We start from the raw sequence: 24,689 nt of genomic DNA on the forward strand, positions 1-24,689 counted from the left end.
TCCATCGAGCCACCCAACTCTTCGTGCTCAGCCCTGCTCTCCCTGGAAAATAAACTTGATTCTCTCATCTCTTCCATTTCCCAGCTTGAAGCGTCCATCTAATTTTTAAGTGCTAAGATATTCCCTTTCCCTAAGAACCTACCCAAGAGTCCCTTGCTCACACGCCCCAATAAAGCGAACCACACTCTGTCCTAATCAGACATCACCAACGTACTGGCTAGCTACACAACTATCAACGTCAATCCCCCTCCACTTTCCTCTCCTAATAGTTCTACTCAATTCACTGTTCAGACCATCTTTTCTGTCAAAACTAATCCAGCCTTCTTCTTCTTCCCTGGCACCCTCATACAAGAATATTATCCCTATCTCCCTTAACAGCCCAAACACCCCCATCACCAAAACAGTTGCATCAGTTTGCTCCACAACTGCAGATATGCAATCAAACACAAACTGGAAATTCTGACACTATCACCCACTACAATCTTGTTATGCTCTTCCTCACTGAGACCTGGTTTAATGACTCCTCTCATACTTTGTTTGATCTTCTGATACCTACCAACTACTCTATCCTCAGAAACGTCAGAACAGACAAAATTGGGGGAGGTGTCGCTATCATCTTCAGAAATTCCCTTCAAATTGAAGCATTTCCTAATATCTTCTTCTGTACAATCGAATGCCTATCCCTAGAACTTCAAGTACAACACGGCTTTCCCTTCAGGTTCCATGCAATCTACCCCCCGCCCGGTAACTGCTCTTTCTTTTTGGAGGAACCCACCGACTTCATCAGTGACCAATATTCTCAAACTGACAGACAGATCTTCCTGGGTGACTTCAATCTCCCCTGGGGCTCTTTGGAAGACTCAGCTGCCAACAAGATTGCCACCTTTCTCTCAGCCAATGATCTTTTCCAACACTGCTTGGAAATTGCACACTCTAAGGGCTCAATTCTGGACCTTGTTATTTCTACAGCAGACCTTTTGCTCCCCCTCTCCATGTAGACTGGTTAGACCACTTCATAATTCCCTTCCGTTTTCACCTATCACGTTATTGCTCTCAGCCAACACTAAAAACATTGATCTTGACATTGTGTGATTCTGCTATGCATTCACTTCCTAGACTAGACCTTAACGTGGATGTCAACGATCTCACCTACCACTGACTCTCAGTCTTTGCAGTTGAAATCGATAATGTCTCTCCACTCCAAAGCAAAGGGAAAAGACCCACCCCCTAAGCACCTTGGTTCAAAAAAGCTCTCTACGATGAAAGGAAGAACCTTAGAATCTTGGAGAAACATTGGAGACAATCTCCAATCTCTCTCATTTACGTTCGGTAAGATCCAAATACCACAAGAACATCTTTCATGAAAAAGCATCACAGTTCAGATCCCTCCTCGACTCAGCCAAAAACACACCCCAATATCTTTTTGACCACATCAAAAACCCAAACTGCTCTCCCCAAACCATCAAGCCTGAGGATTCTTCAAAGAAAGCAGCCGAATTTGCTATATTCTTTGATGAAAAGGTCAAATTACTGGTGGATCAGGTCACCCACCCCCATTGAGGAGCAAAAATCCTAAGTAACTTGACAGAACTTTGCTGCCATCTCGGAAGATGACCTCCTGAAATGCATCCTCGAAACCAAACCCTACAACCATACTTCTGACCCCATCCCTAGTGTCATCGCCATTGATTTCTACACCAATACTCTCTCTTACTGGGCCAGGCTAGTTAATCTCTTCCTCAGTCCAGGCTCCTTCCCTGCTGCCCTCAAAACAGGACAGGTTACCCCTCTTAAAAAAACAACCTCCACAGATGCGAACGACCTCAACAATTTCTGCCCCATACAACCAACCTCCCTTTTCTTTCGAAAATCACAGAAAAATGTGTTGCGAAACCCTTTCCCTACATATTATGGACAATAATCTCCTTGACCTGTTCCAGTCTTGCTTCATTCCAAATTGTAGCACTGAAACAGCCCTGCTGCAGGTGATTGATAATGCGCTGCATATACCTGATTCTGGGGAATCGTGCCTTCTGATTCTTCTTGACCTTTCTGCAGCCTTTGACACTGTTAATCTTAACACCCTCCTTAACACTCTTCAACAGAGAATGGGAGTGGAAGGCACAGTGCTTAAATGGTTTGCCTCATTCATCTTGGGCAGATCCCAAATGATCAAGATAGCGAACAGTCTTTTGTCTCCATTGGCGGTAGGTCAAGGCATCTCCCAAGGTTCTATCCTTGCACCCACTTTGTTCAATATCTATCTGGAACCATTAGGGAACCTCTTAAGTACATTTAGGATCCACTACCATCTCTATGCGGATGACACTCAAATCTACCTCAAGGTGTCTTCCGCACACGATCTCTCACTACTCAACTCTACTCTCAACTCTATTCACAACTGGATGTTAGTTCACCAACTCATTCTCAATACCTCCAAAACTGGATTCCTACTCCTATCTACCTCTCTCTCCCCTCCTCTGGTTCAATCCTGGGTGATTAGCTGAATTTACTCAACAATAAACCTGTCATTGTCAACAGCGCTAAATCCCTAGGTGCCATAATTGACAAAAGACTCAACCTAATCTCCCACATCAACTCCATTGCTAAGGATGCACGTTAACAGCTGAGCCTTCTGTGGGGTCTTCTTGGAGAAAGACCAAAAAACCTTGGTCCAATCGCTAGGTCTCTCTAGACTGGATTACTGTAATTCTCTTTTGACTGGCCTACCCAAATCTCACTTCTCCCCCCTCAAATCCATCCTCCATTCAGCAGCTCACTTTATTTTAGGGTTGAAACGAAGTGACCACATCACTCCTATCCTGTCTTCTCTTCGATGGCTTCCCATCGAGGCAAGATCTATTTACAAAACTGCTTGCATCACCCACAAAGCCTTGCACACTTCCTCCCCTCGTCACCTGGCGAATAAACTGAAAATGTCTGGAGGCTCCAGACCTTCTTGGAATGAGGAAAAGTTTCTGCTTCAGCCCCCCCTCCATCAAAATGGAAAGATCGATGGCTCAATCATTCTCAGGTAATGTAGTGAGAATCTGGAACTCGCTTCCTCCATTGCTCTGTGCCACCACCTCTATTTGGATCTTCAAAGCTGACCTCAAATCTCTTCTCTTCCAAAGACACTTTCAGAACTAATACCTTCATTCTGAGACCCCTCTAGAAAGTTGTTCATCATTGTAAATTTGTAATATTTTCTTGTACTTTCCTCACCCTTGCTTGCTGTGTTGCATATTTATTTATTTATTTTGGATTTGTAATGTGCATGGCTGCCTCAGCAATGAGGCGTTCTTGCCTTCTATGGTTTTACCCTACCTCTTCCAGTCTCGTTTATTTTTGTAACATTCTATTTTGTAACATTTATCTCAAGTAACATAACTGGTTCTATTGTATAGCACTCTGACACCTTCAGGTAAAGTCTGCGCTATATAAAAATGCATTAAATAAATAATAAATATAATAAAATTGCGGTGGCTATTCCCAGGTAGCACCCATGGCATTTGACACATTCTCAGATTTACAAAGATTTGTAAACCTGGTATTGTGTCAAAAACCTATGCCTCCGCAATGCCTTTTATTTAAATATTACCACATTATAAACAACGCATTCAGTGAAAACTACTGTCTTAACTGTCGCAAATGTAAGGTTTAATGAGAATATCCTGAAAACACCATGGAGTGATCCAAAGCATAACCTACCGAGCCAGTGCTTAAATAGTGCTGACCCAAATAATGCAATACAAGTGCAGGGTTGTCCCAAAAGCCCCTTCTTAATGTTATGTGTTGTGCTTACAAGAGGCCTTTATCCAGAAAAAAAATGACCTGACTTTCCAAGTTTGCTAACGGGACACGTGTTTAATGGAGAGGTTAACCAACATTCAAATGAGGCATCGTAGCCATAGGTTGCAGTGGCTGCTTCTATTTACCGATGGTGGGGGTCCGGGTCGCGGGAGGGAATGAAAAAAAAAAATTCAACAATTGGTCACTTGTGTGCCACCGCAGCCTCTCTGTTCCCTTCTCCCACTTCGGGGACTCGAGGGCAGGAAGCAGGAACAGGAAGCACCCAGGCTTCTAGGCTCCCCTAAGCCAATCACAATGCTGCGATTCCAACCACTACTCTTCCATCTCCTCTGTGAGGGCCCGCCCTGCCACTTCCCAGCTGAGCAACAAGTGGAAAATAAAAGGATAATAACGAGTTATTATCATTTTTATTTTTTCCTTTTTGACCTGCGCAGTGAGCGTTATTTCCATACTCTCTGAAATTAGTAATATTGCTGAAATGGCTGCCACACACTCAATGCAATCTAAAAAGTGCTCCATGATACTTGTATTATTGCCCGCACTATTAAATACCATTGTAATTCATGTGGAGTTGCTTTTTTTTTTTTAGAAATGAGCGACTATACTACTTTTCTCATTAGCTGGGATTCTGTCCTTGCCTTCCTTGTTTCGCTAAATAAACACAATTCCTAAAGACGCATTCTGATCACGTTCTGATGTGAAATATTGGACGCCGTCCATGGAATGTGTTCTTGCTGTAAATTCAGAAACTCCCAAATGTGATGTTTGTCTGTAAATCAAAGAGTTAATGACTTAGCACTTTTATCTTAATGAGTTCAGGAAAATTATTCGACTGAAAGGGAAGAGCAGATGTTTAAAAGAGTTGCTGTGTATACTTTTAAAAAAGTAATTATGTTGGAAGAAGGTGGAATTTAAACTAGGCTGTTCAATATTTCATGCATTTTAAAGTAAACCTACCTATTCTGATATCGTCTGTCTAATATATTATACCAGTTACATTCAAAGCGCCGGTTTACTGGGGATATTAGTCTGGCATAAGTGGTGGAAAGTTTGATTTATAGTTTGCTTCTTGGTGGCTGTAAAGTGAACAGAATTTTTTATCCCCTCCGTAGAATATTATAGTGGTTGGGGACATCGGGCGACTGGCAATAAATCTTAATACAAAAACAGAAACAGAACATACAAATGTAACTGTTGTTTGGAAATTGGGAACCAAAATATTTGGGAAATATGGCAACAATTCACAAAAAATCAAATGTCGAAGTCACCTAATACGGGGTGCCTCCGAACGGGGGAGGGGGTTGGGAAGGGCAATCGTAGAAAGAGGTTTGGTTTCTGGTGTGCCTTTTACGACTGAAAATATTCTGTTTATTGTTTATTTTAAAGCCTACAGCCGACATTCCAGATATTGCAGTGAATACTAAGACCAATATTTCAGCTGAAATTGCAATCCTGGCTAGAGCCTCAGATCCAGCACCACTAATCTATACAGTTTATAGTTTACTGCGCCATCTAAACCTTGCGCCTGTGCCTTGCACTGCTTATGGCCTCACATGTTACATCACTCATGATATGATACCATATTTCATTACCTAACAATAAGGTCACTTTAACCACAGTTTTTTTAGTGGTCTGTAAATTAAATGCTACTTTTGGGCTGCAGCACTCATTGTACCAACCACTAAAGTAGTACTGTAAATACCTGTCTTCATGCCTGCCCCTGCAACATGGATGTGCAGTTTAAAACTATTATTTGCACTTAGAGACGTCCAAGGTACTTAAGGAGATCCTGGAAGGCATTTGCACGCTAAGTAGCGCACAAGAAATAATAGAAATCTGCTCCTCCCCAGATACAATGCTGGTGGTACCATACATAGAGGTTGCACATACGAGCTTAAGCTACCCATTAAATAATCCTATAGCGGCCACACATGGGTCTAACGTGTCTCGGGCCACCTAAGCCAAATGCACAGGGGTTGGGTGCTCCCGCACCTACAACCGCTGCTAGGACAGAAATGGCGGAAACACGTACCAACATAAGCCTCTCTTGCATCGACTCAACAAACAGGACATGCCTTACAAATCACCCTCACAAACAGGGGCCAAAACACTCTTTGGCCCCACGCCATCTTGCCCAGCAACTTAGATCAGAGAGGCTGACAGCATGGCATAAATTGCAGCTTGAAGTTGGTACTACAAACTAGCTCACCCACTCCACACCCGACAACTGCAGTGATAATGATAATCAGGTACAAAAAGCTTCAAGACTAACATCCCAGTAGCTGAAGACAGAATGACCCCACAAACAAACCCCCACCAGACCACATGAGCTGCCATTGAAGCAAACCCAGGCACCCACTTTCCCTACATTGCACTGGAGTCTCTCCAGACCAGGGGAAGCCATTCATGCAGGTGCCAGAGAACAGTTCATATTGGTCTTTATCCCACACTGCACCCAGAAAAAGGACTCTCACAACCTACTAAACAGAGGCAATCTGTTACGCCTATTCCAGCACATGCCAACACTGAAAGGCCTGTCCTTGGCAACCATAACATCAGTAAAGTTCACTCGAATCCCAGAAACAGGTACTTTGGACTTTACTATAACCACAGGGCTGAGAGAGGTCCTCAGGGAAATCATTTTGAGCGAGTCATGGATCTTTGAGGAATTCGGCATAAAGCTGATAAATCTCCATTTGCCAAAATACCCCCACGTGCAAATGCCACAAGAGCCCCCAAGGCTGAATAGGACCTTACTGAGGGGTCGTGGGGTGCCACCGATGACTAGCTTCCAAGTGCAGCAAAAGTGCACATTTCCTAGAAGTATTTGCATCCATAACCAAAGAAATGCAAGATACACAGACAAGAGGAACCCAGAGGAGCCAACAGGAGAACTTTCATTGTGGCATTTGTGAGAACTAGTCCTAGCTACTACCTCCCAGGTCACCTACAATCCCATAAATCCATGACAGACCCTAGGTTTTCAATCACATTGTGGAAAATGGTAGGCTTGAGTCAATTCTGTCAAGCAAATCTGTGCTGGAATACTTGCATGAAGCAATATTCTCCGCCTACAGGAGAGGTGGCACTTTCCCCAACAGTTCTACAAGGCTTCTACAAGCTTTTCAAGCCAGCAAAATGTACTAACCCATTCGGCCGGCCATCAGGAGGTCTTTCAATCTTTGTTAAGCATACCGGCAAGATTGACGTTGTGCCCCTTAATCGAAAATCTCTGCCTTTGCAAGCTGCAACAATTTCAGGGATAACAATGTCACAAAAAAACCCTGCTCTTAATCAACTGTTATCATAATGCACCAAAATACCTAAAACAGGCCACAACTGATCTTTATTACTGCTTAGAGGCCCTCCTTCTGGACTTCATCCCACAGGAATTTATGCTCTCTAGGGACTACAATATCACAGGCCTGGAGAGAGCCAGCAACCGTGCCCACATGGTCAAAGAACAGGCAAATATTAACAACCTCCTGAGTACCATGCAAACTAAGCTATGACCCACATAGTAGATGATGTACTAAGAATCCTAGACCAGAGCGAAACCTGCCTACTTATCCTGCTTGACTTATCTTCGGACTTTGACACTATCAAACATGATAATCTTCTAGATCTCTTGCAATACAGAATGGGCTTATCAGGGTCAGTACTAAATAGGTTTACCTCTTTCCTTCTAAATAGATCCCAAAGGTTCAAGGTCAACCAAACTTTGTCGACGACCATCCCAGTCACATTAGGAGTCCTGCAGGGCTCCTCCCTCTCACCTACACTGTTTAACCTATTCATGGAGCCCCTCACTGAGATTCTTGACTCATCAAATATCCACTTTCACATGTACGCAGACGACACACAACTATATTTAAAGATAAATTCTCCAGATTACATCAGATCTCTCAATCTAACTTTACAAAACACTCAGTCATGATTGACTGAAAACCACCTCAAACTAAACGCCCTCAAAACTGAATTCTTGCTAATCACCCACCTAACCAACAGGCCAACTTACACGAATGGCTTAAACAACTTACAGCACTCAACTGCCAACCTCTTATAATCGATTCAGCAAAATTACTGGGAGTAACTCTGGACAGTAACCTCAACATACAAAAACACATCAGTGCTGCAGCAAAAGGAGCAAACTTTCAGATGAACACTCTGAGAAAATGAAAACCACTCCTCCCAGTACTAGTAATTCCCAGACTAGAATATGGTAGTGCAACTCTCTGTGGACTCCCTAGATCTACAACTGCCCCCCTAAGAGCATCTCTCAACTCCTCAGCCAGGCTCATCACAGGCTCCAAAAGAAATAGCCACATCTCCCCTGACTTCAAATCGCTCAATTAGCTACCCTTCGAAGGAAGAATTCAATAAAAAATTGCCTGCATGACACATAACGCTATACATCACAACACCCGAGGTATCTGGCCCAGAAACTGGAGTTTTTGTGTGGAAACAGATCATCTAGGAGCGCTAGCAACCTTCTTCTAAAGCCTCAAAGATTTGCCAAGAAGAAAACATATACCTGCGCCTTCTCTGGTATTGCTCCAAGGATTTGGAATGCACTACCCCCAGAAACCAGACTTAACCCCTCAACTGCCTCCTTCAAGAAAGAAGTCATATCTCTTCTCATGACAAAATTCACTTGCACATTGAATCAGACTCTTAGAACAACCAGCTGGAACATACAACATTATTTTGAAATACTATTTATTTTGTACATTGTCTCTTTTGTTTAATTACCTCACTTGTAAAGCACTCTGATACCCCCAAGGGTCATGTTTGCGGTATATAAAAGCTTCAAAATAAATACATCTCTGCTGAACAAACATTTGAGGCTTATGCTCCTCACTGTAAGTCTCCTCTTCATCTCACCTTCAAAGTAATCTCAGCAATCAACTGCATCTTCTTGTCTGAATCCTTAGCAAGCTTCCTCGTAAATTTTGAGACGACCAACAGGTCAGAAAGTGACAACAATCCCCTGACTGTGTCGATGTAAGTGCTCTCATAGTGGCTAATTGTGGGTATTTGGATCTTCTTCTATGGGTGCTGAAGCAATGAAGCTAGTCAGGAGGATCAAATGAAGGATGACAGACACCTCAACGGTGGTAAAGTGGCTCAGCAAGGTGACTATTGATCCAAATATCACCCCGGCTAACAGGCACCACAAGTGGGACAGGTTGTCCAAGGAGTTAACAGACTTCCAGCATGCAACCTGGGCCCAAAAGCAACACTCATGGGTGAAAGGGAATGACCACTTCAATCAGCAGTAGCACAAGGCCATTGTCACAGCACAGAGAGTGCTAAGAAGGTCTCTGAACATCCACAAGCTTAATCCTACTGCTAGAACTGCAATGAACATTGTCAACCTGCACAAAGAATACAAAAAAGTAACTTGGGAAGGCCTCAGAAGAACAGGAATGGCTAAAGATATATTGAATGCTCCAGGAAACAAGCCTAACCTGCTTTTGGAATTAAATCAATAAATTAAAATCTGTAAATTCAACCCGGAAAAATAGAGTTCTTGAAAGAGCCTGGGTGAGACATGTAAAAGTGCTACTCTTTGGCCAGCCAGCCATACCAGATCACACAGACAAAGGGGGGTTGGTACATCACTTCATAGGAATTCAGCAGGTTCTACCTACGCCGGCCCAGGTCTCCAAACTCATTTGGCAATGAAAAATGATGGAGCATCAGTTCCCAACAGCCTTCCGGCTGGAATTTTTAAATGTGTCTCGGAGGACTGGGCAAAGGTGTTAACTCCTTACTTCAATTAAGATTTCCTCTCGGCCCAGGTTCCAGACACTTGGCGCAGCTGAAACCTGACAAATCCAACTAATTACTGTTTGATAGCCTTATTAGTTCTAGAGGCTAAAGCTTTCGCTTGATCACTACTTAAACAGCTAGAGGCCTGCGTCATGGACAATAATGTCTTCCATTCTTCCAGGCGGGGTTTCGAGCAGCTGCGCCAAGTATAGATAACATCAACACACTTGCTGCTCTGAGTCACCAAACAGCCCAAAAAAACAGCCACCACTCTTCTGTTGCTTCATATATAGTGCAGCTTTTGACAAGGTAGGCTGTCCCATGATATGGAGAAAACTAAACTTGTGGGGCGTTCCCTCGAAACAATTAAGAGCTAATATCTCTTTGTACTCCCATACATGGGTCCAATTGAAAACTGGGCTACCTACTGTCACCTCCAAAATCCCCACCCAAGACGGCCTGTAGCAGTGTTGCATCCTTGCACCCCTTCTCTTCAGCTTAAATACAGCGGATTTAGGCAAAGCCTTGGAGAGGAGCTGTCTGGCTTCCCCAAGACTAGGCTGTTTGAACCCACGCATTCTGCAATATGCAGACAACATTTTATTAATGGACTCCACCAAAGTTGGTATATCATGGCCTTTGAGTAGTCCCCATGCATACAACGAAAGAAACTACCTTACAGTTAACCAAGATAAGACCAAAGGCCTAATTTTCGGCCATCACAAGAACAAGTAATTTCAAGCATGGTGCATGGGGACCACAGACTTTAAAACAGCAATGAAGTTCAACTACCTGGGGGTTTGGTTCATAGAGACCACCAAACCCACAGCCCACAGAGCCGCACTGAAGAAGAAAGCTGCTGCCATCACATTTGGTCTCCCCCGCTTCAACAAGAAATTAGAAAGCGCCTTCTTCACTCCAATTATCAAGGTTATGAAAGCTACACTCCTCCCAGAACTACACAATGGACACCAGGCTTTTCCTCAGGACTCTGCCCCCAGTTTAGAGCATGCACAGTGCTTAGGGTATATGAATATATTTCAACTGCCCAGATAGCTTTGCAGGTCTACAATTTGCCTTGAATTTGGCTTGTCAAGTTAAATGCTAACGTTCGAGTCTGACACCTTGAAATAATACATATGCACTGTGAAAGCGCCCAGCAACTCACTCAAAGCCGGATTGAAAGAAACAATTGAGAGCCCTGGGAATCTTTGGTTTTAGCAACTACAAAAAGCATTTACATATTTCCACATTGAAGCACAGGTAATCACGTGAGGAATGAAGAGAAATATGTAACAAGGTCCTACACTCTTCCAGAGTCAATGTATTGAACACACTAGGGGGTAGTTCCTCAAGGAAGAGACAAATTGATCCTATTACAGTGGAATCAGTAGTCCGGCCATACAGATCGTGTTGGATCTGTGTGGTCAGGTCAAAGTGCTGTCACACACCTGGTGGGGTGTCATGCTTCATCATTGGGCGCTTCTTGTCAGGCCGGCACTGCAATGCCTGACGGGCCTGTGGTCTTTTTGATCAAGATACGCCGTTTAATGATTGCAAGTAAGGAGGTGAGGATAGAGCAGTGGGTGAAGTGTTAAAAAAAATCTAAGGGGACCAGGAAAGTTTTAATGGAGTAATGGTTCCCTCAACATATTAAAAACAGTGATCCTATCTATGGTTATGATGTGCCTTAATAGCTCAAACATGAAAGGAATATTTAAATTATATATAGTGAGATCACATTGAAGCATCAGCATTAAAACTCAACACCATCTTCTTTACAATGTGGAAAATCATAATCCACTGGCAACTGTGATCAGCTTCATTTCAGCAGGACACTGTTTCCATAAAGTCCTCATCCATTCTGCTCCCCTGAACACCTCCCATCGGGTACAGAAACCTCAACCATACCTCTCAGAGACCATCAACAGATGAGTGTGTAGTGACATCTTGTATATGTTCTGCTTGGTCTGCCAATGGCCAACTTCAACCCAGCATGGGTCCACAAAGGAAAGGAGGGGGCATGCAGATTATGCAACTTCAAGATGTTCTTCGTTCACAAACTGTACATAGTATACTACCCCATCACCGGGGTGGGGTGAATTGGGAATATGACTGTCGGTTTTCTTTTTAAGTCTGTTGCACTTGGTTGTTTCTCTTCGTGAGTTAGCCCAGGGTAATGCCACCATTCTTACCAACTGATGCACTGATCTCTTGCCCTGAAACTAACTAAGTACTTTACTCCATGGACACCTTTCAGCACTAGGTGGGAGTATTGCCATTACCCAGGGCACCCACATCAAACTTGGTATCCTTTTCCCGTAAACTAATCCAACACCTTTCACTACCTACTATAACCACACACCACCTAACTTTTATCCTTCTCACCTTTCAGTTTTAGCAACTCTAAGATGTTATCAAAATCAATCTCACCCCATTTGTCATGGAGCATAACTTCAGTTTTGAGAAACTATTTTAATGACAGAGTAAAGATCTTGGGCTAGATGTATCAAGCCGATTGCGATTCGCAAAGGCTGGAATTCACAGAATTCCGGCGTTTGCGAATCGCAAACGGTCTTTTTGCATGTTTTGGCATGTAACAAAAATTTGCAAAAAAATTTGCGCTTCCTTAATTTGCTTAATCATTTAAGGAATCGCAATTTTGCGATTCCTCAAATGCTATGTATGTAGCATTTTGGAATTGCGAATTTAGGTTAAGAAGTCGCAAATTACCACCAACTTGAAGTTGGTGGTAATTTGCAAATTCTTTTAAAAATGCACAATTTGGCATTTGTGAAGGTAGCATGTGACGCACATACATGCCCATAGGGCATGTATGTGCGCCATATGCACAAACATGTTAATTTTAGGGGTGCAGCAGGGTATCCTTGAGACACCCCTGCACCCTTGAAATTATTCTCAATTTGCGATTAGCAAATTGCGAATCGCAAATTACGATTTATTTCACAATCATTCCTGGCCCACAGGAATGAATTGGAAATTATACTTTAATTGCGAATGCGCAAATTGCGAATTCACAAATAAGGAAGATTAAGAAATCGCAAAAAAATAGCGATTTTCTACATACATCCCATTTTGCGATTTTTAAATAGCGATTCCTTAAAAATCGCTATTTAGAAATCGCAAAAGGGTATGTTGATACATCTACCCCCTTCTCTTTTTAACAGTTGTATCTGGATGGTTGTTACTATTTAAATTGTTTTGTGTATAAATTCTTATGGTTTTTTCAACTAAATAATAAACTTCCATTGACATTAAATTTGGTGCTTGCTTTATCCTATAGCAAATGTACTTTATTGATGATTTAAATTAAAAATATGACACAATGTTGTCATGATTGGCATATGGATCATGGGTGCTGTTATGGGATTGATTGATGCTTTTTATAATTGTATCACTGAGTATGGACAATGGGTTTCTGGTGCTTAATGTGCATCAGAGGGCCATGTTGGTCCGGATGGATTATCTGAAAACTCAATAAAATGTGTTTTCTTTGAGTAATATGACCGCATTGTCAGTACTTCAGAGTTGTGCAATGATATTTTAAGTCTAGTTACAGGCATGTTGGTCAGCCTGTACTACATACATTGGTGTTTGAAATTTTCTTGATGAATGGAGGATTGCCTTTTCCCCATCATATGCCATTTCATTGGTGCATTAGGCACATACACCCACACCTCACCAACAAAAGCTCCATTGAGATAAGTGTCTGGAGAAAGCAGTCATGAAAAATGAGGTGTATTGTGATTCTGTCTGCAAAATAAGGTCACTGCGCCTTCTGCTCACAGGTTATCTGGAAAGACCATATCTTGAAGGGCAGGTAACTCTGGAGCTCAAGACCTGGTTAATTTTGCATGCCCACCCATCCTATGAAATGGAATTATTGAATGAAATTACAAATAAAATGGTTCTTCATTTAGAGTGTCATTGATGTCTGCATCAATATTTCAATCACACAATCAAATACCCGGGTTTGATACCAAGAGTAAAACAGAAACCTAGGAAATCAAATATTCCTGTTTTAGGACGAAATCCCTCAGTGTTTCCTCACTCCTTTTAATCCTGACTCAGACAGACAAAAATGAATTTGCACGCCTGCCACGGAGTTAGTTTTAATTACATTTTTCACATTTTGTTCACATTTTGCATGCTCTACTAGCCTCACCACGCTGTTGTCTCCATAAGGTTTTCTACTATATATTAAAACAGCCGAAGACCTCCTAATAGAGAAGGAGTTGTAGCCTTCACCGTGATTTGCTGTCATGGTGTGAGGAGAATCCCTTTGATGAAACCTCTTGTGGGTGATGGATTTTGTCCTAAAACAGGAACACTTCTTGATTATCTAGGTTTCTAATTTACTCTTGGTGTCATACCCAAGTATTTCCTTTTAGGATGATTTACTAGTTGGGAGTGAATACCTGGCAGTCTTTAAATCTCTTCTGGCCCTCCTTTTGTGTTTACTTGCATCAATAAGTCATTATCCACTGACATTCATGGACTTATACATGAGCAGAGACAGCAGAAAGTCAACTGCTTCCACATTTTCTGTGTCTCTAACTTTCTTCATAACCCAAAAGACTGTTGCAGGCTTTAATGGCAGAGCGAGGTTCACCAAAGGGCAATCCAGAGGTGGCAAATTCTTCCCTTCACGCACTTAGCAAAGTATTGTCCAAATAAACGTTGCACCAGCTGGGAACATGAACCTCTACAACCCGCTATACAAAATTATCGCATTTTTAAAACTCTGCCAGTCTGGTGCATAGACTATAATACAATAATCAAACAGACTGATAAATAATGTTCTTCTTTCCTGTAGTTTGATCCAAAAATGGCAATGCTGCAAAGTAGTAGAACAATGAAGATACTAATACATTTTTAATTAAGGAAGTCTGTGAATTATGATAGTGTTCGCATAAACATTCAAATATGGATAAACACTAACACATTTTTAAGTGAAGCAGGGGCAGTTATTTAAAAAAATGTTCGCACCTTAAGGCCGTTTTGTCACGCGCTTATGGCCTACAGCAATGGTAACGAGCCACGTAGGCTAGTGGATGCCCTCTGTACTGTCAAAGTTGTTGTTTACCATCGATTCCCGAGCGCTTAGAGGCCTGTAGGTGATTGAGCGCGCTACAAATCAAAAATAACAATAACAATAACAATAATATCAGGAACTTAATACCCGCCTGCCAGTTAGGCGTTTTCGTATACCAGTGGAACTGGAAATGTGTGTGTGATTACAGCAAATAAGCTCATCGTTTAGCATTTCCCTGCAAGTTATATCTAAAATTGTTGCCTGTGGCTTTCTGTGACCTTTATGAGCAATTGAAGTAACTCTGAAGCGAGCTGTCATTAAGGTTGTGAGGATATAGCTATTTACATCTTTACACGATTTCAGCTTCAGAAAACGTGCTCGAAAACCTACTAATTTATATTTTCTTTTTCTCCCTCCATTACCCAGGCAACAAGATATTCTTGAACCGAGTTGAAGGTATGTGTGTATTATTTTTGACGTTTTTTCAGGCAGTCATTGAACAGTCAAAAGTAGAATTGATGGGAGGGAGCAAGATTTCGGGGCCCTGGGCTAACCGTATTTTGGGGGCCCTTGTTCGAGCCAGCTTTAAATTTATGATCCAGTTTCACTCCCTATTTGCCCACTGCACAGGAACACTGGTCCAAACTGTAAATCTGTTTATCTGTTTTCATCTAATATTCAGGGATAGTCATGTGTGTTTTTTTATTATAATGCAGCAACAATTCACTTATATTATTGCAATTAATCTTTGAGACACAAGACTCCTACAGCTATACTTGCCCCCTCTTTCGGTAGCGAGGCTCACTTCAAGGCTCAATAATGCAAACAGGTCTGTGAGGTGCACGCAGCAATAAACAATGAAAAACAGTTGTAAGGTAGTGAATTTAGGGCAGAGTTCTTCAAACTTTTGAAGGTTGAGCCCCACCAGCTGAATTTTTTTCAAAGTCGGGCCCCCCCCCACCAGCTGACAGAAATTTGTGGAATCTGGTACACTACATAATCGGCCGCCACCCGCATATCCCGGGCCATATCGGGCAAATAATGTTCAAAACAATGAGTGTTTCCTCCTTCTCCATGACTTCCCTCACTACCACTCACCAACAATGCACCTCATCTCTCTATAGCACCTTTCTGGCAAACATATAATTTTTTTTATAGTTCTACTCATAGTTTCGTCATACTCAGGGACATATGTACAAGCCCCTATAGACACCACATCGTCATTTTTTATGACGTTGTGGTGGCGATAGGGGCATTGCCGTATTTAAAAGGCAGAGTTAAGCCACTTAACTTGGCTTAACGCTGCCTTGTAAATAAGGCCCCCTGTCATGCTATGCTTAGCGTGAAAGGGTGGGCAGTGGGTGTTGCGGTGGGTGTTCCACTGAAACAGGCACTGATTTTGATGTTGCGCCCTATTTACAAGGGCAACGTAAAAGTGAGGCAGCGTTAAAATTAGGAACAGGGAAAACCTGGTCTTAAGCTGGCGAAACTAGGAGAAATGCATTATTTCTCCTCATTTTTGCTTCATCCATGTGTGCTGCCTTGAGCACCACACATGGAAAAAGCAAAATGCCTTGTATTTGTAATCTTTAAAAAAAATCAATGTTGTGATTTCTGTGTATGCTGCATTAAGCAGCACACATGGAAGTGAGACAAATGGCATTTAACGATTGTTTATGTACAGGAAGGTCCCCCTCCTGTACATAAACAATCTTTTCCCTGCACCCAGACACCCTTGCACTATGGTGCAATGGTGTCTGCATTGGCGCTACAATGCTAGCGCCAGCGCAGGGGAAACACAAGGCTTCACCATATTATTGTAAATATGGTGCAGCCTTCCGTTTCTGAAGTGGCGGATAGAGGCCTTAACCCATGACTGCTAACGCCTCACTCTGCAACTTCCTTGAACATATGCCCCTCAGTTCTTTGATCTGCATGGTACACCTTCTTTGTAGCAGGCACATTAACCCTCTGTGCTGCGAGGGTGGCAGGAGTGCTCATGTGAGTGCACAGTGAGGTATGCAACAGTGTGAAAGTAGGGTAAGTGGAGTGACTGCAGGGTGAGTGAGGTGACCTTTTGAATTTGGGTGTGCATGTTAGTGCAGAGTGGGACTAATGAATGCATGGTTAGTGATGGGCTTGTTTAAGTGAGATTGCAGATTGAGCAGTGAGGGGGACAGGTGAGTGAAGTGTCACATGAGTGCAGGGAGGGTAGTGCTCTTGTGTGGCTGCAGGTTGAAGTACAGGGAAAACCGCGCAAGTGCATTGTGAGAGCAGAGTGATCACTGAGTGCAGGGTGTGAGTGCATGGGGGTCAGTATGAGGGAATTGTGATTGCTGTGAGTGCAGGGTGAGCATGAATGTGAAGGGCGAGAATTTGGAGCAAGTTGTCTGAATGCAGGGTGCATTCCCAGACACTTGCAGCAACTCAGCATGCTATTGACGGCAGCGCAGGGTTTCAGGTATGTTAAACTATTGCTATTGCTATTATGGCATTAACCAGGGATCGAGGGTGGAGGAAATAAATACTGGGCTGATCTTGCAACAAACTTCCAGTTTTATGATTAGGGTTGCCAGCTGATTATTTTGATGTCCCAGGTGGTACAAAAATAAGCAGTTACCTAAAGCTCTATTTTCAGCACTTATTTGTGCATACTCTGAACAGAAAATATAAATAGAAATCACTTTAAATTGTGTTTTAGGGCTGCCTGAATGAAGGGAATAAAGACAGAAAAGTCACATCATGAATGAATACATACTTCTTTATCACTCATATTTAGTGTCAAGAGAAGCAATTTGCAGGTTGTTTAAACACCTGACTGGGATTTGTCTTTTGGCAACTTAAAACCCTTTTAGCCCTGTGATCATTGCACTCCTTCCAGTGTAATTTAAAAAGCAACATTGTCGCCTTTCTGGGAAGAGCTGTCCCTCCCTGGACGGGGTTAAATTCCGAGAGCTGAAATGCTTCAGCTGCAGTGGGAGGCAGGAAGCCTTCTCTGCTAAAACTGAAAGCAAGTAACTGACATTCATTTCATCTGCAGTGTGAGGCAAGGAGTCTCCTCTGCTCTGAAATCGTGCTTTCAGTTTCAGCAAAGTGGGCTCCTTGACTCCCACTGCAGCTAAAGCATTTCAGCTGTAAGAATTAACCAGGATAGCCCCTTGCCCCAACCCTGTGTGTGGCAGCCTGGCTGAAACAGCTTCCCGCCGCACCGAGCACTTCACAGGTCTTTAAAAGACCCTTTTCTTGTTAATGAGGCTTTAATGGTTTTCACCCCTTCTTAGGGCCCCTGCAGCTCCACTCTGCTATTCGTTTGAAGAATCAGAGGACAAAGGTGAAATTTTAGGGAGGAGTGCGCGCCCCCCCCCTGAGAAGGTGTTGCGCCCCCCCAGGGGGGCGCGCCCCACAGATTGAAGAACTCTGATTTAGGGGCTAGTTCGAAGAGAACAAGGAAAACCCCAAGTTGCGCTGGCAACCGCGTGTAAATCATTATTTTTTGCTGAATCACACCTTTTTGTTGAAGAAGGACATTCTGTAACCTAAATATATATATATGAAACGCGTTTGGCTAAGTGTAATTTTGTGAGTGCCAGTCCTGTTCTATGCCTGTTTGCAAGCTGCCAAAATAATTAAAGAACTTACTGTCTGCCGGTGGCTTCTCACCTTTGGGCTACCTGTGATGTTGGATATATATATATATATATATATATATATATATATATATATATATATATATATATATATATATATATATATATATATTCACTGAAAAAACCATAGGTTATAGACCATATATAGTTAGGAATTAGCATTTACAAAACCTTATTTTACTCATAGAAAACCATTGAAATTTCATATATAGTTAGATGCACTAACTATATATCGCGCACCCGCAATCTACTGCTGATCATGTCACATATTACATCATTCATGACATGGTCAGTGACATCACTGATGACATCACTGATGACATCACTGATGACATCTCAAATGACATCACTGATGACATCACTGATGACATCTCAAATGACATCACTGATGACATCCCTGATGACAACATCCAGTGACTGTATGTTTCTGAAAAGTCAAAATATGTCTTACATATTGAAGAATGAGTGGATGTATAAGTGTCTGGATGAAGAATTTAGTAGGTGCATGACTGACTGTATGAGTAAGTGATTAAATGTGTCTCACTGAGTGCATGGGTTAGTGACTAAACTGTCTTAATTTGTGCATCATTATATCTGTTGTTCTGTAAACTGCTGCATGTGTTGATCAGTAGCTTTATGATTAAGTATATGGGTTATTGATTGGTTGCCCAAGTATTTGTATGGGAGAGTGAGTGTGTGTGTGGGTGGCTGTGAGGTGTGTGACTATGTGCATAGATGTGTGAGCAGTTGATTCACTAGATGTATGGGTTCAAAAGTGCATGTGGAAACAGCTGTATGGGCGGTTGACTGTGTGCATTAGTGTATTAGTGAGTGAATGGATATCTCAGTGCTACATGTCAAAGTAAGTACATATGTAAAACACAGTACATGTGAGAGTTGACATATATAAATTACTGTGCAAATGAGCCAGTGAATGTGTGAGTGGCTGTATGGATCATTGTGAACTTGTATCAGGGATTGTATAAGAGAGTAAATATGTGTTAGTATATGTTTGAATAAGTAAGGTGTGTATAACTGTATAGTTGAGGAAATGGAAGTGTGATTGATTCTTTGCATGACTGACTAGGTGTGTGAGTAACTCCATGGATGAGTGACAGTCTGTGAGTGTCTGTTTACTCTGAATGTATCTAAGATTATTTTAGAGTCTGAAGAGGTTGATCGTATTATCACATGAATGATGTCATCAGTGATGTGATCAGTAATGTCAAATGAGATGTCATCAGTGATGTCATCAGTGATGTCATTTGAGATGTCATCAGTGATGTCTACAGTGATGTCATCAGTGATGTCATTTGAGATGTCATCAGTGATGTCATTTGAGATGTCATCAGTGATGTCATCAGTGATGTCATCAGTGATGTCACTGACCATGTCATGAATGATGTAATATGTGACATGATCAGCAGTAGATTGCGGGTGCGCGATATATAGTTAGTGCATCTAACTATATATGAAATTTCAATGGTTTTGTGTGAGTAAAATAAGGTTTTGTAAATGTTAATTCCTAACTATATATGGTCTATAACCTATGGTTTTCTCAGTGAATTTCATTGGTTTTTAAAAGCTAATATCTGTAGCTGTAAAATGTATTTTTCTTTAAATCCAAAAATATATTTTATATGTTTATGTTTAATTTTTTTAAATATTTTTTTTTTCGCTCCCGGTTCGCGAACCGGGAAGCTTTCCGTTAGCTCAATTTGATGCCGCGACCCGGTCCGCTAACCGGTAAACGTTCCGTTTGCGCAACTGCCGCGTTAGAAATGAACATCGTGACAAGTCGCGGAAGCGCGACATATCACGTTGCCGCATAATGCGTCTTATGACGCGCCGCATTAGCGCACCCGGAAGTGCTCCGGACCGCGAACTGAGGCGCGAAACACAGCTTCCCGGAAGCGATCCGGAGCGCGGCGCGCAGTGCGTAACATAAGCGTAACTGGTCATGTGACTTGTAAATAAAACTATTCATTGGTTCATTTCACTTTTGGTTTCCTAATGATGTAAGTCTAGGTCAGGTGACTTTTCATTGGTTTAGAACTATTTTTTTTCCCAAATGATGAAAGCCCCCACCTTTTTTCTCACTCTGACTTTCAACTTCGAGAAAGGAAGACCTATTTTGCACAGTGGGAAATGGCTTCAGTAGTAGCTTCAGCTAGTGGACCCCCCCACCACCACCACCACCTCCTCATAGGAAGAGAGGACCACCTCCACAGTTCCTTGCAAACCCGGAGGAAGAAGAGGATGAAGAAGATGAAGAGGAAGAACAGGCTTCACAATTTATAGAAGAGTTGCCCCGGGTATCTCATTATAAAAATAGTTTTATTTGGCAGTTTTTTTTCATTTCCAGCAGGAGAGAAAAAAGTTAATGCACGCTATGTGACGTGCCTAATATGCAAGCAGAACTTATCCAGAGGCACAGAAAAGAAGTATAGTTATGGGAACCATACTATGCACCGTCACATGCAGAGGTGGCATCCTCTAAATTATAGCCGGGCAGAGATGCGTGACCTGCAAGACAACCCTCCAACTTCTGTGGCCAGGACATCAGCGGATATATCTCTGTCAGGACCAGAGGCACGAGAAACAGTGCCAAACATCCAGGAAAATTTTGTGCATATGAAGATTGTTTGTTTATATTGCGGCACCTTATTTTCATGTGCCAATATGAGTATTAAGTTAGTTAATTTAGCATTTGAAAAACACAAATGCTCTAAACGCCCCAAGAAATAATTTTCTTTTTTTTGCTCCTGTTGAGCCCTTTTCAATGCCTGTTTTTTGTTCTTTCCCTTTCAAAAAAACAAAAAAAACCATAAAATTGTTCAAAAAATACAAAAAAAACAAATAATGTTCAAAAAAGTAAAAAAAAATATAAAACAACAAACACATTAAAAAAAGTTATTTTCAGAACTACCTCCCCTTTATACAAAAATTGCTAGAAAGTGTAACACTCTGTATTTTTTTTTTGTTCGCTTTCCGGTTCGCTCGCCGGTACGCGAACCGGGAGCTAACCCCAAAATGTTTTTTTTTTTTAAAAAGGAGTAAGTACAAGGGAAGTAAACAGAGAGTAATGTTAAAAGAAAGACAGCTATAGGGACTAAACCAGAGATGCTGTTTAATAGATTTATTTACCGAAGAAAAGATGGAAGAGGATATAATTGTGGAAAACAAAATAGATAAGGAAGTGAAAGAATCAAGCATTGAAAATGCAATAGGTCTCACAATAGAAGAGTTTGTCCTTTTGGTTTTGCAAATGGATGAGTGGCGTTGCGTGGATGAGTGGCGTTGCGTGGATGATTGGCGTTGCGTGGATGAGTGGCGTTGCGTGGATTAGTGGCGTTGCGTGGATGAGTTGCGTGTGTGAGTGGCATTGTGTGTGTGAGTGGCGTTGTGTGTGTGAGTGGCGTTGCGTGTGTGAGTGGCATTGCGTGTGTGAGTGGCGTTGCATGTGTGAGTGGCGTTGCGTGTGTGAGTGGTGTTACTGTGGGGAGGGGGGGAGGAGAAATGCACATGGCAGACAGGGGAGGGGACGGAGCGGGGAGAGCAGAATGAGGGTGTAAAGCAGCCGGGGCCTTTGAAGTGAAGCTAATCTTCACTTCAAAGGTGTGGGAGGAGTGCGGCTGAGAGAACAGACGGCGATTTGGTAATGTGCACACGCATTTTAGGTCAATGCACTTGCACATTGACCTAAAAGCCACGGGCACAGCTCCAAATTGCAACATTTAGTTAAACTTTGTTTAAAACTCTATAGTCTGAAGCCCTATAGTAGGTGAATGTGATAGAAATGTAACGAAAAGAGTAGAAAACATTTACCTTCTAATTGTTGTTAATTTATTCACTTTTTTTTCATACTTTCAATCTGTGAAAGAGAGAACAAACATTTGAAAAATATTAAAACATGTATTTAAAAATTAGAAAAGACAAGGGAAAAGGTGTAAGGACAAACAGTTTTTCAACAACTTTGACATTTACAGAAGCCTCTGCTTCTCCTGGCCCCCTACACAGTCCTAAATATATATATTTTAAACTAACAGTATCTTGATGCTGATGAAGTGAGGCCTATTTTGGAACATGGTGCATCTTTTTTCCTCATAGTACGCTCCCCGTGCCGCTTCCCGGTTCGCGAACCGGAAGCTTCCCAAGCAAAAAAATATATATATTTTTTTTTTATTACCCCGCGGGGCCCTTTTTAAACCTCCACATCAAACCTAGGGGGTCAGGGAGGATCTACTATGCCCCCTTATGGTCATTTCCCCCTTTGTTTTGGCCTCCTCTTGTCTCTCGATCCTACCGAGAGACAAGATGGCGGCCGCTCCGGACTGTTTAGAATGTTGACAGACACCGGAGAGCCAATCAGCTTCGCTTCGCAAAGTTCCGTAACGCGAAAAGTACGCGAACCGGAGCGCTGCCCGGAGCGCTGTTACAGATATATATCTTTTTTTGAACGTTAATTTATCAAAATCCACTGGAGCACATATATTGAGACCTAGCAAAGGCACGTCAGGCTAACAGTCCCTACAATTTGGCCAAGTTTCGTGCAAATCCATTCAGCCGTTCGGGCTAAAAGTGAGGCCAACCGCCCTATGGAAATTAACATGGGAAAACGCGTTTTGGGACCCCCCTTTTTTCTCGGCCCCCCCTTGATGAAAACCCCCCAAATTTTCAGGGGCTGCTCAGAAACAAAATGTGCCATTTTCCTGAAAATTTCAGCCGATTCCGTCCACAAACGCCAAAGTTATTAGACATAGAATTTTCAAAAATCCCATAGAGAAAAAATCCTAACTATATATACCTACTGGCGACCGCCAGTAGGTAATATATATATATATATATATATATATATATATATATATATATATATATATATATATATATATATATATATATATATATATATATATATATATATATCTACATATATATATATATATATATATATATATATATATATATCTACATATAATATATATATATATATATATATACACATATACATGCATACAAATATACACATGCACGCACACACGCACATGAGCACACGCACACACGCGCACACACACACACACATCCATATATATTAACTGAAAAAACAAAAGGTTATAGGGACACATATATTTTTTTTATTTTTTTGGAACAAAATAATAAGAAAACTCTGGATAGTTCCTAAGTTTAGGTGGAGAGAAGCTCCTGTATGGAGCACCCTTCAACACCAGCAACACTCTGAATTTGCTCACCTCAAATTTCAGCTTTTCAGTCAAAGTTTTTAAGCTTATGACTAGCACAGCGCCATCCACCCGAAATAGAAAGGGACAATTTGGCATATTTACAAGCCCCTGTCCCCACGGAAACACCACATTTTACAATGTTCCTGTGGCGATAGGGGCTTTGCCTTATTTACATGGCAGCGTTAAGCCTTTGAACATGGCTTAATGCTGCCATGTAAATAAGGCCCACTTTATTTCTGTGCTTAGCATGAATAGGGAGGGCAATGTGTGTTGCTGTGGTTGGTCCACCGCAACACCCATTGATTCTGACACTGCCCGCAATTTACTTGGGAGGCGTAAATAGGAGGCAGCACCAGAAATAAGACCAGGGAAAACCTGATCTTACCCTGGCGGGTAAACAACGTTTACCCAGAAACTTTCTCCCCGCAGGGAATCACAACGCGGTCGTTACAAGGAGACTCCTTGCCTCACAGGCTGGAGTTGGAATAGTAAATTATACTATTCCAACATCCAGTGCCCCCCCCCCTCCGCAAGTCGTTGTTCCGACTTGCAGAGTAATGGTATGCGGAATAACAACGTAGTCGTTGTAACAACCGCGTTGTAATTCCCTGCGGGGAGAAAGACTGCGGGATGGCTGTACATATTCCCCTGGCACAATGAGGAGAAAGGTTCCATTTCTCCTAGTTTTTTGCTGTTTTCATGTGTGCTGTGTTGTGCAGCACACATGAAAACAGCAAAAGGCCAATGATTGTTTATGTACAGGAAGGTCCCTCTTTCTGCACATAAACAATAATTTTTAAGAAATTCTGTTGTTAGAAATTGGGTTTCTGGTTGGCTGGAGTATGCACCTAAGCCAGGCAGAACCCACCACTCTACTCCAGGCAAGGGAGTTACACACTGAAGATAACTCCTGCTCAGCCCCTTTGTAGCTTGGCAGAGCAGTCAGGCTTATCGTAGAGGCAAAGTGTTCAGCCTGTGCGCAACACCCTCACACAGTAGAGACACTAGGCACACCACAAAAGAGACTCCACACAGAGTTATACAAAATATTCCCTGTATTATTCATCAAAACAAATTAGACCACAATCAAGTATTATTGTGCCACTAGGCACTGGTCATGACATTACATAGACCATAAATCACTTTGTCATAAGGCAA

The 24,689-nt window shown here is 42.0% G+C and overlaps 1 protein-coding gene across 2 annotated transcripts in view; it reads left to right on the forward strand.

Moving 5' to 3' along the window:
- LOC147727632 (phospholipid-transporting ATPase ABCA1-like) overlaps positions 1 to 24,689 on the forward strand; it is a 2,839,360-nt gene that overhangs the window by 1,687,820 nt on the left and 1,126,851 nt on the right. For both annotated transcript variants that reach the window (XM_086961649.1, XM_086961650.1), the window contains exon 28: positions 15,071 to 15,100. In XM_086961649.1, coding sequence (XP_086817775.1) covers positions 15,071 to 15,100 — 30 coding nt within the window. The remainder of the gene's footprint in view (positions 1 to 15,070; positions 15,101 to 24,689) is intronic.

The sequence above is a fragment of the Lissotriton vulgaris genome, chromosome 3_1, assembly GCF_964263255.1.
Source record: "Lissotriton vulgaris chromosome 3_1, aLisVul1.2, whole genome shotgun sequence".
Taxonomy (NCBI): Eukaryota; Metazoa; Chordata; class Amphibia; order Caudata; family Salamandridae; genus Lissotriton; species Lissotriton vulgaris.